The sequence below is a fragment of the Schistocerca nitens genome, chromosome 3 (genome assembly GCF_023898315.1).
Source record: "Schistocerca nitens isolate TAMUIC-IGC-003100 chromosome 3, iqSchNite1.1, whole genome shotgun sequence".
Lineage (NCBI taxonomy): Eukaryota > Metazoa > Arthropoda > Insecta > Orthoptera > Acrididae > Schistocerca > Schistocerca nitens.
Genome location: NC_064616.1, coordinates 282689355 through 282707704, shown reverse-complemented (window position 1 = coordinate 282707704; position 18350 = coordinate 282689355). Strand labels below are relative to the sequence as shown.

At 44.6% G+C, this 18350-nt stretch overlaps 1 protein-coding gene across 1 annotated transcript in view; it reads left to right on the top strand.

Moving 5' to 3' along the window:
• Positions 1-18350, top strand: part of LOC126248248 (1-phosphatidylinositol 4,5-bisphosphate phosphodiesterase eta-2-like) — a 551756-nt gene that overhangs the window by 339697 nt on the left and 193709 nt on the right. The window contains exon 3 of the mRNA XM_049949098.1: positions 6920-7193. Coding sequence (XP_049805055.1) covers positions 6920-7193 — 274 coding nt within the window. The remainder of the gene's footprint in view (positions 1-6919; positions 7194-18350) is intronic.

The window sequence follows — 18350 nt, the reverse complement described above, 5'->3', positions numbered from 1 at the left end:
ACCTATTTAAAAAGGATGTTGTTAGTAAACGTTAACATCAATTGATTTTTTAAATTTTTTTGTAGTGGACACAAAGTACCCCCCTTGATAGTACGCGTTATGGGAAATACGTTGGTATTGCTAGGGTTAAGAGCATCTTATAACTTCAGCACTCTCTCTGCTACAACAAACGAAGATAACCATCTTGTTTTCGAATGTGACGACAATGCATGATACTTTGTTAACAAACTTACGGAGTTCTTTTAGATGCTACTTTCGTACTGTGCCTATGGAGAAGTAAATGAAAAGTTAAATTACAAATGTATCCACATCAAGACTCATCACGTCAGCGACTGCCTTTGAAGCGTTATGTAATGTGTGTGTGACGAATCCAACTCCTACAAGATTTTCGTTTACTTCACTTTTCAGTTTCGCGAACAAGTTGTTTGTACCAGCTCGTTGTACTCTTCCAAAATTAGTTATGGCAATGTCACCGCAAAACACTATGAATTTATTTTTATCAGTTTTGTTTTCCTCTAAGACAGTGACGCAAAACGTGCTTATTACAGAGCCAGTTTCGTTTGGCAGTGAAGTTATTTTAATTACTTTCGCTCTAACTTCATCTTTCTGTCTCAATAATGAACAATTAATCAAAATATTTTCTCGGTATTTTATTTACTACCGTCTGTAGCTATACCAAAGTAAAGGACCTCTGAAAGTTCATCGCATATTTGTTTGACAGTTTTGAACGCTAACACTGATTTCACAATTGCTGTTGATTTGGTTCTGCCCAACGTCTCATTTGTGCTGCTTCTGAATCATCAAAAGTTTGGAGCGTAGCTTTTAAGTACAGTCAACTGATTTCAAAGACATGTGGCTTTAACGGTATGATAGCGCATTGTTAATTCCGCTGCTGTTACTAACTTGCCCTGTTTAGAAGAATTTGAACCAAAGTAACTGTCCAGTTTTTGAGTGCTTGCAGATTACACGTTTTACTTATGCTTTACGCTAGCTATATGATCCTTAATATCAGCTCTTCTTCCATGTGCAATGGAAACATAACACAAATTACGCATTAGTAAGGCGCGTAATGGGGCCCCTTAGAGAAATGGCAGCAAGAGACGGGAAGAAAACCAATGTGCACTCCGTGTGCATACCGGGGGGAGTCATTCCAGATGTGGAAAGGGTCCTTCCGGATGCCATGAAGGGTACAGGGTGCACCCATCTGCAGGTGGTCGCTCATGTCGGCACCAATGATGTGTGGCGCTATGGATCGGAGGAAATCCTCTCTGGCTTCCGACGGCTATCTGATTTGGTGAAGACTGCCAGTCTCGCTAGCGGGATGAAAGCAGAGCTCACCATCTGCAGCATCGTCGACAGGACTGACTGCGGACCTTCGGTACAGAGCCGAGTGGAGGGTCTGAATCAGAGGCTGAGACGGTTCTGCGACCATGTGGGCTGCAGATTCCTCGACTTGCACCATAGGGTGGTGGGGTTTCGGGTTCCGCTGGATAGGTCAGGAGTCCACTACACGCAGCAAGCGGCTACACGGGTAGCAGGGGTTGTGTGGCGTGGACTGGGCGGTTTTTTAGGTTAGATGGCCTCGGGCAAATACAGAAAGGGCAACAGCCTCAAAGGGTGCGGAGCAAAGTCAGGACATGCGGGGACCAAGCAGCAATCGGTATTGTAATTGTAAACTGTCGAAGCTGCGTTGGTAAAGTACCGGAACTTCAAGCGCTGATAGAAAGCACCGAAGCTGAAATCGTTATAGGTACAGAGAGCTGGCTTAAGCCAGAGATAAATTCTGCCGAAATTTTTACAGAGGTACAGACGGTGTTTAGGAAGGATAGATTGCATGCAACCGGTGGTGGAGTGTTTGTCGCTGTTAGTAGTAGTTTATCCTGTAGTGAAGTAGAAGTGGATAGTTCCTGTGAATTATTATGGGTGGAGGTTACACTCAACAACCGAGCTGGGTTAATAATTGGCTACTTTTACCGACCTCCCGACTCAGAAGCGTTAGTGGCAGAACAACTGAGAGAAAATTTGGAATACATTTCACATAAATTTTCTCAGCATGTTATACTCTTTGGTGGAGATTTCAATTTACCAGGTATAGACTGGGACACTCAGATGTTTAGGACGGGTGGTAGGGACAGAGCATCGAGTGACATTATACTGAGTGCACTATCCGAAAATTACCTCGAGCAATTAAACAGAGAACCGACTCGTGGAGATAACATCTTGGACCTACTGATAACAAACAGACCCGAACTTTTCGACTCTGTAAGTGCAGAACAGGGAATCAGTGATCATAAGGCCGTTGTAGCATCCCTGAATATGGAAGTTAATAGGAATATAAAAAAAGGGAGGAAGGTTTATCTGTTTAGCAAGAGTAATAGAAGGCAGATTTCAGACCACCTAACAGATCAAAACGAAAATTTCTGTTCCGACACTGACAATGTTGAGTGTTTATGGAAGTAGTTCAAGGCAATCGTAAAATGCGTTTTAGACAGGTACGTGCCGAGTAAAACTGTGAGGGACGGGAAAAACCCACCGTGGTACAACAACAAAGTTAGGAAACTACTGCGAAAGCAAAGAGAGCTTCACTACAAGTTTAAACGCAGCCAAAACCTCTCAGACAAACAGAAGCTAAGCGATGTCAAAGTTAGCGTAAGGAGGGCTATGCGAGAAGCGTTCAGTGAATTCGAAAGTAAAATTCTATGTACAGACTTGACAGAAAATCGTTAGAAGTTCTGGTCTTACGTTAAATCAGTAAGTGGCTCGAAACAGCATATCCAGACACTCCGGGATGATGATGGCATTGAAACAGAGGATGACACGCGTAAAGCTGAAATACTAAACACCTTTTTCCAAAGCTGTTTCACAGAGGAAGACCGCACTGCAGTTCCTTCTCTAAATCCTCGCACAAACGAAAAAATGGCTGACATCGAAATAAGTGTTCAAGGAATAGAAAAGCAACTGGAATCACTCAACAGAGGAAAGTCCACTGGACCTGACGGGATACCAATTCGATTCTACACAGAGTACGCGAAAGAACTTGCCCCCCTTCTAACAGCCGTGTACCGCAAGTCTCTAGAGGAACGGAGGGTTCCTAATGATTGGAAAAGAGCACAGGTAGTCCCAGTCTTCAAGAAGGGTCGTCGAGCAGATGCGCAAAACTATAGGCCTTTATCTCTGACATCGATATGTTGTAGAATTTTAGAACATGTTTTTTGCTCGAGTATCATGTCGTTTTTGGAAACCCAGAATCTACTATGTAGGAATCAACATGGATTCCGGAAACAGCGATCGTGTGAGACCCAACTCGCGTTATTTGTTCATGAGACCCAGAAAATATTAGATACAGGCTCCCAGGTAGATGCTATTTTTCTTGACTTCCGGAAGGCGTTCGATACAGTTCCGCACTGTCGCCTGATAAACAAAGTAAGAGCCTACGGAATATCAGACCAGCTGTGTGGCTGGATTGAAGATTTTTTAGCAAACAGAACACAGCATGTTGTTATCAATGGAGAGACGTCTACAGACGTTAAGGTAACCTCTGGCGTGCCACAGGGGAGTGTTATGGGACCATTGCTTTTCACAATATATATAAATGACCTAGTAGATAGTGTCGGAAGTTCCATGCGGCTTTTCGCGGGTGATGCTGTAGTATACAGAGAAGTTGCAGCAATAGAAAATTGTAGCGAAATGCAGGAAGATCTGCAGCGGATAGGCACTTGGTGCAGGGAGTGGCAACTGTCCCTTAACATAGACAAATGTAATGTATTGCGAATACATAGAAAGAAGGATCCTTTATTGTATGATTATATGATAGCGGAACAAACACTGGTAGCAGTTTCTTCTGTAAAATATCTGGGAGTATGCGTGCGGAACGATTTGAAGTGGAATGATCGTATAAAATTAATTGTTGGTAAGGCGGGTACCAGGTTGAGATTCATTGGGAGAGTGCTTAGAAAATGTAGTCCAGCAACAAAAGAGGTGGCTTACAAAACACTCGTTCGACCTATACTTGAGTATTGCTCATCAGTGTGGGATCCGTACCAGATCGGGTTGACGGAGGAGATAGAGATGATCCAAAGAAGAGCGGCGCGTTTCGTCACAGGGTTATTTTGTAACCGTGATAGCGTTACGGAGATGTTTAATAAACTCAAGTGGCACTCTGCAAGAGAGGCGTTCTGCATCGCGGTGTAGCTTGCTCGCCAGGTTTCGAGAGGGTGCGTTTCTGGATGAGGTATCGAGTATATTGCTTCCCCCTACTTATACCTCCCGAGGAGATCACGAATGTAAAATTAGAGAGATTAGAGCGCGCACGGAGGCTTTCAGACAGTCGTTCTTCCCGCGAACCATACGCGACTGGAACAGGAAAGGGAGGTAATGACAGTGGCACGTAAAGTGCCCTCCGCCACACACCGTTGGGTGGCTTGCGGAGTATGAATGTAGATGTAGATGTAGATGTTAGTCACTTCTCCTTCGTTTGATGAAGAACCATTCTTCTGAATATTTTTCTCGGAATGAGCTCTTCCTCTTTGGCATTTTGAGTTCACTTGAAACAATGAAACACTTTAATAACGAACTTATCGCGTTACGACATGGACAGAGAAACAGATAACCGCATTGCTGCAAAGCTTAAAACTGTACTGAGGTAAGGGACATTAATAGAAACTCAGCAGCATTACCACACAATAATACTCTTCAAGGAAGTCGGTCAGCTGTGATAATAAAAGCTTTCGTTATTTATCTTAACACAGATCCACGCAAGAGTTTGGAGAAAAAATATATAATATGTGAATATTTCCCTGAAATTCGAAAACCGGGACAAACTACTGTCTCGAAAGTATTTTTCAAGACATCGATTTCTTTAATCTGAAACCGGGACTGTCCCGGAAAACCAGGACATCTGTACCTATTTGAATGCTTCTCAAGTCAGTTGGCATGGGGATCATATCAACCTGTACCGCATCAAAAACAGCCTGAAAATGACGCACTGAAGCGTTGAAACTGGTAACGACAAAATAAAATAAAATCATAAAGACAACTGTAGGTGTTTTTATTTGTCACGATAGTAAACGGCCGTTGTCCCAGAGATCTCCTGCTAAAATGATAGACATAGAAAAGCTGAATGGATGCAGGTGATCACACAGGACATTTGTGTACGTGTCACCCGTTAGAGTCGTATCTAAACGTATCAGGGGTCCCATATCACTCCAACTGGACACTCTCCACACCATTACAGAGCCTCCACCAGCTTGAACAGTCCTCTGCTGATATGCAGGCTCCATGGATTCATGATGTTGTCCCTATACCCATACACGTCCATCCGCTTTATCCAATTTGAAAAGAGACGCGCCCGACCAGGCAACATGTTTCCAGTCGTCAACAGCCCAATGTCGGTGTTGACGGGCCCAGGCGAGGCATAAAGCTTTCTGTCGCGCAGTCATCATGGGTACACGAGTGGGTCTTCGGCTCCGAAAGGCCATATCGATGATGTTTCGTTGAATGGTTCGCAAGCTGACACTCTTTGATAGGCCAGCACAGAAATCTGTAGCAATTTGCGGAAGGGTCGCACTTCAGTCACGTTGAACGATTCTCTTCAGTCGTCGTTGGTTCCGTTCTTGCAGGATCTTTTTTCGGCTGCAGTGATGTCGGAGACTTGATGTTTTACTCGATTCCTGATATTCACGGTACACTCGTGAAATGGTCGTACGGGAAAATTCCCACTTCGTCGCTACTTCGGAGATGCTGTGTTCCAAAGCTCGTGCGCCGGCTATAACACCACGTTCAGACTCATTTAAATCTTGAAACCCTGCCATTGCAGAAGCATTAACCGATCTAACAACTGCGCCAGTCACTTGTCTTGTACAGTCGTTGCCGACCGCAGCGCCGTATTCTGCCTGTTTATATATCTCTGTATTTGAATACACGTGCCTATTCCGGTTTCTTTGGCACTTCAGTGTAGAATCTGCTTATTATAATGAAGCCATGCAGAACACATTGAAGCCTGGTTAGATGTAAGAAAGGGTTCGATGCCCCTACTCTTTCCCGTTAAATTCCGGGTGATCAAAAAGTCAGTACAAATTTGAAAACTTAATAAACCACGGAATAATGTAGCTAGAGAGGTAAAAATTGACACACATGCTTGGAATGACATGGGGTTTTATTAGAACAAAAAAAAAACCACAAAGTTCACAAAATGTCCGGCAGATGGCGCTGGACAGCAAAACGTCAGTGACTGCTACCGTGACGGGTGAGAGGTACGCCGATATGTTACAGAATCGCATCATCCCCAGCCTGGCTGATAAACACCTGCTGGAACGTACGATGTTAATGAAGGATGGCGCTCCACCCCATATTGCTAGACGCGTTAAAGATCTCTTGCGCACGTCGTTTGGTGAGCATCGTGTGCTCAGCCGCCACTTTCGTCATGCTTGGCCTCCCAGGTCCCCAGACCTCAGTCCGTGCGATTATTAGCTTTGGGGTTACCTGAAGTCGCAAGTGTATCGTGATCGACCGACATCTCTAGGGATGCTGAAAGACAACATCCGACGCCAATGCCTCACCACAACTCCGGGCATGCTTCACAGTGCTGTTCACAACATTATTCCTCGACTACAGCTATTGTTGAGGAATGATGGTGGACATATTGAACATTTCCTGTAAAGAACATCATCTTTGCTTTATCTTACTTTGTTATGCTGATTATTGCTATTCTGATCAGATGAAGCGCCATCTGTCGGACAGTTTTGAACTTTTGTATTTTTTTGGTTCTAATAAAACCGCATGTCATTCCAAGCATGTGTGTCAATTTGTACCTCTCTATCTACATTATTCCGTGATTTATTCAGTTTTCAAATTTATACTATCACCCGGTAAATACTGTAAATAAATACTCTAATAGTTACTACGATTTTTTATGTTACAGTTGAAGTGGACGATATTCTGGACGTGAGGCACGGCTGGAAGACGGACACTTTCAATAAAATAGCCAAGAAGGTGGAGGAGAAGTTCGGGAAGAACAACACTGGCTGGCCACCATTCATCGACGAAGCGTGCTGTTTCTCGGTGATACACGGCAGAAACAAGAAGAGTCTGGACCTCGTGGCCACCAGTCCAGAGCTGGCGCAGACCTGGGTCGTGGGGCTCCGCCACATCATCACAGTCATCAAGGGCCTCCAGCAGGGACAGCGCTTCGAACGGTTCGTCGCATAGCAGTTCCTTTATATTCTTATACAGTCACCAGTCACCTAAACTAGGACTAGCAGGTTACAGCAAGGTGGCACTGTCAAGATACACAATTCATGTCACTCTTCACCTTCTTCTTCTTCGTAAGACAGCCTTCAACAACAGCTGAAATGCTAATACAAAATTAAATACAACTACTCTGAATTAAAAGGTTTATAGTTAAAACAGAAATTTAAAAAAATGGAAAAAACGGTCAAATTTTTTTATGAGTCTATCTGTCTAAAAGTAACAAATAAAACAGATTAGACGCGCCTTTGAATGATGTTCCAAATCATATACAGCAAATGAGGTGACGATTGAGAATTTAAAGTACAATGTTTAACTCAGAATTTTAAAGGTTACTAAAGGATATTTACTGTACATGATTTCGTTACCGCACGTGATTTCGAGCATCGTTCAAAGGCAAGTCAAATGCTTCTGTAATACATTTTATTTATTACTTCTAGATAAATCATTTCACAAAATATTTGAACATTTTTAATTTTTTTTATTTCAAACTTTTGTTGGAATGCATAAAATATGACGTTTTTTGTATATCGATCAGTATTCTATTTTTCTCTTAATTGCCCTTATTAATTTCAAGCACGTTAATATGTTTTTTACAAAATAGACCTCACGTTTGTCCATTTTCCATTCTTAGTTTGGCTATGAGAATTCACACAAAAATGCGTTGTGTAATTTCTAGGAAGTCTTGTTCTCACTCCGCTCGGAACATTTATTGACAGTTAAATAGCTCACCAATACAACTTTTAACGCGCACGGTAGCTAACCCTTGAAGATATGAACTTTTTGACACTTCAACAGCAGTTTTCGCGCGGTGTATGCCACGAATTGCTCGACCACTCCCGCCGGAGGATCGAGTCCTCCCTCGGGCATGGGCGTGTGTGTTATCTTAGTATAAGTTAGTTTAAGTAGTGTGTAAGTCTAGGGACCGATGACCTCAGCAGTTTGGTCCCTTAGGAATACACACACAGCCGGCCGGAGTGGCCGAGCGGTTCTAGGCGCTTCAGTCTGGAACCGCGCGACCTCTAAGGTCGCAGGTTCGAATCCTGCCTCGGGCATGGATGTGTGTGATGTCCTTAGGTTAGTTAGGTTTAAGTAGTTCTGAGTTCTAGGGGACTGATGACCTCAGCTGTTAAGTCCCATAGTGCTCAGAGCCATTTGAACCAATACACACACACACACATTTCAACAGCAGTTGCCCAATTAGACTTTGTGAATTCCGGATCTTTTTGACATGCCATTCTAAGCTTACTCTACAACTGCACTCTCTTGATCGCTTATTCCCAAGCTTGTTCACTTCTGTTTAAAATACCCTACAGATAAATGTGCCACTCTCTCTGTCTCATCAGCTTTCCTCTGAAGTTCTCCGACATTAATGTGACTGATGTTTTTCCACATCACACTGTAGGTTTGTATCTTGCCAATACTGTCATAATATAAACCCGGCGATGAAGGAAAGTTCTCTATGCTAAAAATCTTGAAACTGTCCAAGGGTGTACACTGCAGAAATACAGCTCACCAGGTGCAACACTTGCGTTAGTTTCATCTGAAATTCAAGAAAAAGTTATATTTCAGTAAAACTCCTTTAATATGTTGGCAGGCATAGTAAAAATTTGTTTCTTTCTAATTCAGTGATCACATATGGGCCTTTTGTCCTAAGTACAGCGTATGGGCCACGCCATTGCATGTCTAGCTTACGTCTTTTGCCCCTTCTAACACTTTCGTCGTACAATAGAACCCGATCACCAGTTTTAAAATCTTTCAAATTCTGGTCTGTATCATATAACTCTTTGTTCTTCTTCTTATATTGTTTATTATAATCCGCGGCACGTTAGGGCATCTTTTTCATTTTCTGCTTAATTCGAGTACATAATCATCGTAATTATAAGTAACACCTGCGAAATCTCTTTGCAATATACCAGGTATGTTATATGCTCTGAAGGAAAAAACTCATTTGGTGTATAATTTGTGGTGCTATGTGCCGTTGTATTGTACACAGATACTGCGAATGGAAGCCATTCGTCCCAATTTGATTGAGTGCTATCAATTTAATATCTCAGGAATTCTGTTGTATTTCGCTGTGATATTTGCAATGCTCCATTCGACTGGGGATGGGAACAGGAGGTCTGTACCCTATCACTCCTTAAAAATGTGCACACTTTCTTTAGTGTACCACTCAAAAAATTGCTGCCATTGTCACTGAATATTACTGAGGGTGTCCCAAAGCTTAGAATTATTCTTTCCACCAGGATACGAGACACTGTATCTGCGTCCTGCTTATCGATTCTGCTGCAATGAACTAACAGAGTATCCTGAAATGTTAGTAACCTGTCTGTTATCGTCAGAGGATAGACTGCATCAATTTTATACCTACCGAATACTAGTTCTAGTGTTGGTATTGTAACCAACGGCATTTTTGTCTTATTTTACTATATATATATATATATATATATATATATATATATATATATATATATATATATATATATATATATATATATATATATATATATTTACAAATAGCACGTTTTCTGATATAATCCTCAATATCCTTCTTCATACCAGATCACGTTTAGTATTTCCTGATTTGATCGTATGTTCCCTCGATCCGTTGTGAGCACCTATGGGTGCATGGTAGAACTCTCGCAAAACTTCCGCCTTTTCTTCAGCAGTTTTCTCCTCCTGTTCGTCTTCCTTGACTACCGACCATTTTCCACTTTCAGTTGCCCCAGTTTCGGTATTATCTGACTACACTTCCCTTATCCTCGACAATACATCTGCTACATAGTTGTTCTTGTCCCTTTCGGTGTACAATTTTACAATCATACTCCTCTAATTTCAGTGTGAACTTCATTAAAGATCACTAATATTTCCGATCCAAAGCTGTGCTTTATGATCTGTACAAATGGTAAACATATGACCAAAAACATATTGTATGAAATGTATGACCGCCCAAACTACAGCCAGTAACTCTCTCTCAATGGTGCTATATTGTCGCTCTGCATTGTTCAGCGTTCTGGACGCATATTCAACTGGAAGGTCTTTACCTATCTCCCCTTGCCTAGACACAGAGCCAATAGTGTCTAGGCTCGTGTCAATCGTGATTATAAACTTTTTTGAAAAATGTGGGTACTGTGATGGAGGGGGATTGAGTAGCCTCTCTTTTGACACTTGAAATGCATCTTCTCACTTGGCATCCCATTCGTACTTAACACCTTTTTCGAAGTCATGTAGTGGTTTCACCACTTTAGTAAAGTCACTTACGAAGCTTCTATAATACCTGACTAACCCCAAGAAACTTTTTACTGGACTGGGCATATTCCGCCATTGCTTTTAGCTTCTTTGGATCTGGTTTTAACCTACCTTCAGTAAAGATATGTCCCACATGTGTGACCTCCTTCCTTAAAAATTCACGTTTATCCACCTACAACTTCAAACTGTGTTGCCTCGCCCAAGCGGGAATTGTGTTCTTCCAGAGACGGACCAAAACATACTACACATCTAAATAAATAAACACTTCTTCAACCAGGAAACACATTAGAGCTGAATTCATCAATTTTTGTAATGTGCAGGTTGCAGAACGGAGTCCCATTGGCATTCTTTTGTACATGTAATGGCCGTACGATGTTCAAATGGTTCAAATGGCTCTGAGCACTATGGGACTCAACTGCTGAGGTCACTAGTCCCCTAGAACTTAGAACTAGTTAAACCTAACTAACCGAAGGACATCACAAACATCCATGCCCTAGGCAGGATTCGAACCTGCGACCGTAGCGGTCTTGCGGTTCCAGACTGCAGCGCCTCTAACCGCACGGCCACTTCGGCCGGCCCGTACGATATACTAAAAGCTGTTCTCGGACCTTTACATCTGTTTTCGGACCTTTACATCGAATAACATCTGATATTATCCCTTAGTCAAATCAAGCGTAAAATAATATTTTGCCTTGCCCAATCCGTCAAGAATTTCATCGATACGTAGGAGTGGGCAAACTATGTTGTCAGTAATGTCATTTAGTGTTCTGTAATCAGCTACCACCCTCCTTTTCTTGTTAGTAGATGCATCAATTTTTTGATAATCATGATTAACGGTAAATTCCAGGCGCTTGTTGAAGGTACTGTTATATCGTTCTTCAATATCTGATTCATCTCCTGCTGCAAAGTTTGTTTCTGTGCTTCTGGTATTCTGTAAGGACGAGAGCAAATTACTCGTCCCTTTGATACGGGAATCAATGTTATTTGATGCCGAATTATGTCTGTGCATGTCAAATTACACCCTGGTAAATGAAATATATCATTATACGCAGAACACACCTGTATTGTGGACTGCCTTCTATGCCATTTAAATAATCTAACCCCAAGTTTCCTTTTAGTAAACTGATTCTCAATCTTTTCCCACTCGAGACCTTGTTTACCTTGCCCACAGTCTGCTTCGGACTGGAGCTAAATGGTGGAACTTCTTTCACCTTAATGCGAGACATCTCAACACAAACCGCCTCCTCTCGCGTATTTAACACGCTAATTAAACAAGAGCTTTTTCTCTCTCTCACCAGCGCCTCTGGTAGGTATACGCTTTCCTGCAACTCTAGCTTCTCAACAATGTCTTCTCTTAGGCTAGTATTTGCAGCTTTTATCCTCAAAATCCTCTTCTCGCGTGATCGTAACTTTATTTTAGCCACCTTAGGCGCTGTAGCATCCGTTTGCCATCGGTGACACGTGTGACTAACGATGTTTTGTTTACTTCGCAATTTCTTTGGCGCACTTTGATTTACTGGCTCCTTTGAGCAACTCTCATACTGTAGTTTTAGAATCTGTTTGTGGCTTTCTAAGGCCTTTCCCCTGTGTACTTGAGCCTTGCCTTTCTAGCTCCGTACATAATTTAACGGGTCTATCCACAGGGTTCCCTTGGAGTAATCAATTACTACGCCATGCTTCGTAAAGAAGCCTCCACAGATTAAACTGTCATAGGGAATATCCACTTCCCCTCATATAAAGTGAAGCTCATGTTTCACTCTTAATTCCCTATCCATTCCAAGATCTGAAACTGTTGGCCGAGCGGTTCTAGGCGCTACAGTCTGGAACCGCGCGACCGCTACGGTCGCAGGTTCGAATCCTGCCTCGGGCATGGGTGTGTGTAATGTCCTTAGATTAGTTAGGTTTAAGTAGTTCTAAGTTCTAGGGGACTGATGACCTCAGAAGTTAAGTCCCATAGTGCTCAGAGCCATTTGAACCATACGTATGTATGACCGGACTTGTAATACCGTTATGTCTTACTTTCTCCAGACCTATACTCGACACTGATTCGCACTTACTTCATATTGAACAAGCTAATTCGTGCTCCGTTATCAAGAAACAATTTTAACAGACTTTCTGAACTCTGCGGGCAAATTGATTCTACAAACTCATTTTTACTTTCATAGTCGACTTTAAATACCTTTCTCAATTCAGCGTAAGCCGACTATAATCTTATACTTTTCTTTAGTTTCTCCGGTTCTTATTTTTCAGAGAACAACCTGCGTTCTCAGTACATTCTTTAGCCAAGTACCCTGGCATCTGACACACGAAACACGCAACTGGCTTCGCTTTCTTACAAGGACCTCTGTGTCTCAATAAACTGTAACTTTCGCATCTGACTGGCTTCGGAGCCTCTGACTCTCGACACGCTTGAGCCGATTCTACTCCACGAATTCTTTTCTCAAGTCGGCAGTCACGCGTTAAATGCCCTGGTTTGCCACAGGTTTTACACTTAACAAAACTTCTGCAGTCATTAGATGTGTGCCCTGCACGTCCACATGAGAAACACTTAAGGGTGACCTTCCCCGTTTTGCTCTGATGATTTCTGCCACCAGATCCTTTTTCTTTGGTGAACATAACTGCCGACTCTTCCAACAGAGCTACTACAACAGACTGCCGGCCTGTTTGGCCGAGCGGTTATAGGCGCTTCAATCAGGAACCGCGCGACCGCTACGTCGCAGGTTCGAATCCTGCCTCGGGCATGGATGTGTGTGATGTCCTTAGGTTAGTTAGGTTTAAGTAGTTCTAAGTTCTAGGTGACTGATGACCTCAGATGTTAAGTCCCATAGTGCTCAGAGCCAAGCCATACTACAATAGATTCAGTTCGGGTGATGTTTTCGCTTCTTGCACGTACAATTATCTGTATGCGCTTATCGTACATCCCCTGAATGAATACTACTTTGCTTCGTTTTCTTACTAATAACACAGATCCCGCCAGTTCTGATGCTAGCATCGCAATATGGTCAGCCTCATAAAATTGATGCTGAATTTAATCTACTTTATTGGCTCAATGTGCAATCGATTCTCCCTTTGATTGCCTGCTGGAAAACATTTTATAAGCGTCTAAAGTACATTACATTTGTAATTTTCCAAGTGGAAGGTAATTCACACACGAGCAGTTTACTACGTGGAAGACTCTGAATGCGGCTTTTACAAACATTAGCAATATTTGATGGTCTGCTTCACGCACTAGTTCAAAAGCTATATCCACATTTAGATACACTGAAGAGCCAAAGAAACTGGTACACCTGCCTAATATCGTGTACGGCCCCCGCGAACAAGCAGAAGTGCCGCAACACGACGTGGCATGGACTCGGCTAATGTCTGAAGTAATGCTGGAGGGAATTGCCACCATTAATCCTGCAGGGCTGTCCATAAATTCGTAAGAGCACAAGGGGGTAGAGATCTCTCCTGAACAACACATTGCAAGACACCTCAGGTATGTTCAATAATGTGCATGTCTGGGGAGCTTGGTGGCCAGCGGAAGTGTTTAAACTTAGAAGAGTGCTCCTGGAGCCACTATGTAGCAATTCTGGACGTGTGGGACAACGCATTGTCCTGCTGGAATTGCCCAAGACCGTGTGGAATGCACGATGGACGTGACTGAATGCAGCTGATCAGACAGGACGTTGACGTACGTGTTACCTGTCAGAGTCCTATCCATAGAAAAGCTGAATGGATGCAGGTGATCACACAGGATATTTATGTACGTGTCGCCCGTTAGAGTCGTATCTAAACGTATCAGGGTTCCCATATCACTCCAACTGCACATACCCCACACCATTACAGAGCCTCCACCAGCTTTAACAGCCCCTGCTGACATGCAGGGTCCATGATTCATGAGGTTGTCTCCATATCCGTACACGTCCATCCGCTCTATACAATTTGAAACGAGACTCGTCTGTCCTGGCAACATGTTTCCAACCAGCATCAGTCCGATGTTGGTGTTAACGGGCCCGGGCGAGGCGTAAAGCTTTTGGTCGTGCAGTCATCAAGGGTACACGAGTGGGCCTTGGGCTCCGAAAAGCCGTATCGATGATGTTTCGTTGAATGGTTCGCACGTTGACACTTGTTGGTGAGCCAGCACTGAAATCTGCAGCAATATGCGGAAGGGCTGCACTTCTGTCACGTTGAACGATTCTCTTCAGCCGTCGTTAGTGCCGTCTTGCAGGATCTTTTTTCCGGTGGCAGCGATGTCGGAGATATGATATTTTACCGGATTCCTGATATTCACGGTACACTCGTGAAATGGTCGTACGGTATCCCCACTTCATCGATACCTCGGAGATGCTGTGTCCCATCGCTCGTGCGCCGACTATAACACCACGTTCAAACTCACTTAAATCTTGTATGAATGCCGTCTCGCGGCGATAACATTGAATAAAATGTTCTCGAGTTTCCAACCGCGTCAATTTCTTAAAACTATCCGAGCTTTCGGCCAAGCTCTCATTGGCCATTGTGAAGTGGTATGACTGCCAGTGGGCTGTTGGTGCGCCCTTATATACGCTAGCTGCCGGCTGTGACGTCACTGGTGCCCCTGACATTGCCATATATGGATATGTTTTGAGTCGGCCTTCGATGTGCCCTCTTCAACCGCGCGATCGCTGGATCCCACGCAGCGCTGAGCTGCAAGCCACCGTCTCTATTCAGGGTGTTTGCGGTAATTTTTATTTCAATAGCTTCTCCCCTAGAAGCCGTTAGTGCGAGCCACGACCGAGGTATCGTCAAATTTTATGTGGTGACCGTTTTCTAACGCATGCTCAGCTAACGCAGATTTCTCTGGATAGCGTAGGCGATAATACCTCTCATGTTCTTTCCTGCGTTGTTCCACAGTGAGCACTGTTTGTCCGATGTACTTCTGGCCACACTCACAAGGTATTTCGTAGACTCCAGGTGTTCTGACACCTACAGCGTCTTTAACTGGTCTCAGTAATTGACGGATTTTCGTTGGAGCCCTGAAGACTGATTTGATCCTGTGTCTTTTCAACAGGCGGCTTATCTTGCCCGACACCGAGCCACAGAATGGCAGCAAAGCAAGTTTCTTTTCCTGCTCTTCGTCTGTGGTCTTATTCTGACATTTCCCAGAAATCACTTCTTTCACTTGATGGGCGCTGTATCCATTATTCCTGAAAACGTTGCGTAGATGGCTCAGTTCATGGGGCAGTTAAAGACGCAGAAGGTCTCAGAACACCTGGAGTCTACAAAATACCTTGTGAGTGTGGCCAGAAGTACATTGGACAAAAGAGTGAGCACTGTGGAACAACGCAGGAAAGAACATGAGAGGTATTATCGCTTGCCGGCCGGAGTGGCCGTGCGGTTCTAGGCGCCACAGTCTGGGGCCGAGCGACCGCTACGGTCGCAGGTTCCAATCCTGCCTCGGGCATGGATGTGTATGATGTCTTTAGGTTAGTTAGGTTTAATTAGTTCTAAGTTCTATGCGACTGATGACCTCAGAAGTTAAGTCGCATAGTGCTCAGAGCCATTTGAACCATTATTATCGCCTACACTATCCAGAGAAATCTGCGTTAGCTGAGCATGCGTTAGAAAACGGTCACCACATAAAATTTGACGATACCTCTGTCATGGCTCGCACTAACGGCTTCTGGGACAGTTCAATAGAGGAAGGTATTGAAATAAAAATTACCGCAAACACCCTGAATAGAGACGGTGGCTTGCAGCTCAGCGCTGCGTGGGATCCAGCGATCGCGCGGTTGAAGGGGGCCCGTCGAACGCCGACTCAAAACATGCCCATATATGTCAATGTCACGGGCACAGGTGACGTCACAGCCGGCAGCTGGCGTGTATAAGGCGCACCAACAGCCCACTGGCAGTCATACCACTTGACAATGGCCAAGGAGTGCTTGGCTGAAAGCTCGGGTAGTTCTAAGCAATTAACGCGGTTGGAAACCCGAGAACATTTTATTTACTTAAATCTTGTTAATCTGCCACTGTAGCAGCAGTAACCGATCTAACAACTGCGTCGGACACTTGTCTTATGTAGGCGTTGCTGACAACAGCGCCTTGTTCTGGCTGTTTACATATCCCTGTATTTGAATACACATGCCTATGCCAGTTACTTGGCGCTTCACTGTAAAATCCTTTAATGCAGATTTCGTATCACCGAAAGCCTGGGGAATGAATTTAATACTAGTTTGAGGTGCTGCTGCTGCTCCGTTGGCGGCGGTAACTGCATTGTTAGGAGAGGCCGTGACTGATTTTGTTTACTGAGGAGTTGTGCGGAGGCGAGACGAGACAGCGCCGCTGCTGAAAACGAATCGCTTAGCTGAGGTGAGGAGCAGGACGCGACCGCGCGAAGGCCGCGGTGTCAGCCTTGCTGTGCCGGGCCGCTGGCCGCTGCCGTTTGCTCGCTGTCCGCCGCCGCTGCAGCTGAAGCTCGCGAAGACGGCGCGTCCGCTGCTGCACCGCGCTGCCGCCGCGTGTCATTGCCCTGGCGGTCGCCTTAGGACCGCACCCGCCGTTCCGTCTTGTCACCCTGCCTTTCCCGCGACCCCCCTGCGGGTTCGTGAGGTCGTGTAGACAGGGTTGCCTAGCCGCGTCTTCCCGCGTACAGCGTCGATCTTAGGACCCGTACTTCTTTCTTCCGCTCTTCTCTCCGTCTGTTCCCACTGGAGTGCAACTGCTGCTTCTCATAGTCACAAAGCCGTTAGTCCAGTCATGACGTCGGGCTAAGTACACTGCTGGCCAATAAAATTGCTACACCACGAAGATGTGCTACAGACGCGAAATTTAACCGACAGGGAGAAGATGCTGTGATATGCAACTGATTAGCTTTTCAGAGCATTCACACAAGGTTGGCGCCGGTGGCGACACCTACAACGTGCTGACATGAGGAAAGTTTCCAACCGATTTCTCATACACAAACAGCAGTTGACCGGCGTTGCCTGGTGAAAGGCTGTTGTGATGCCTCGTGTAAGGAGGAGAAATGCGTACCATCACGTTTCCGACTTCGATAACGGTCGGATTGTAGCCTATTGCGATTGCGGTTTATCGTATCGCGCGACATTGCTGCTCGCGTTGGTTGAGATCCAATGACTGTTAACAGAATATGGAATCGGTGGGTTCAGGATGGTAATACGGAACGCCGTGCTGGATCCCAACGGCCTCGTATCATTAACAGTCGAGATGACATGCATCTTATCCGCATGGCTGTAACGGATCGTGCAGTCACGTCTCGATCCCTGAGTCAACAGATGGGGACGCTTCCAAGACAACAACCATCTGCACTAACAGTTCGATGACGTTTGCAGCATCATGGACTATCAGCTCGGAGACCATGGCTGCGGTTACCATTGACGCTGCGTCACAGACAGGAGCACCTGCGATGGTGCACTCAACGACGAACCTGGGTGCACGAATGGCGAAACGTGACTTTTTCGGATGAATCCGGGTTCTGTTTACAGCATCATGATGGTCGCACCCGTGTTTGGCGACATCGCAGAGAACGCACATTGGAAGTGTGTATTCGTCATCGCCATACTGGCGTATCTTCCGGCGTGATGGTATGGGATGACATTGGTTACACGTCTCGGTCACCATACTGGCGTATCTTCCGGCGTGATGGTATGGGATGCCATTGGTTACACGTCTCGATCACCTCTTGTACGCATTGATGGCACTTTGAACAGTGGACGTTACATTTCAGATGTGTTACGACCCGTGGCTCTACCTTTCATTCGATCCCTGCGAAACCCTACATTTCAGCAGGATAATGCACGACCGCATGTTGCAGGTCCTGTACGGGCCTTTCTGGATACAGAAAATGTTCGACTGCTGCCCTGGCCAGCACATTCTCCAGA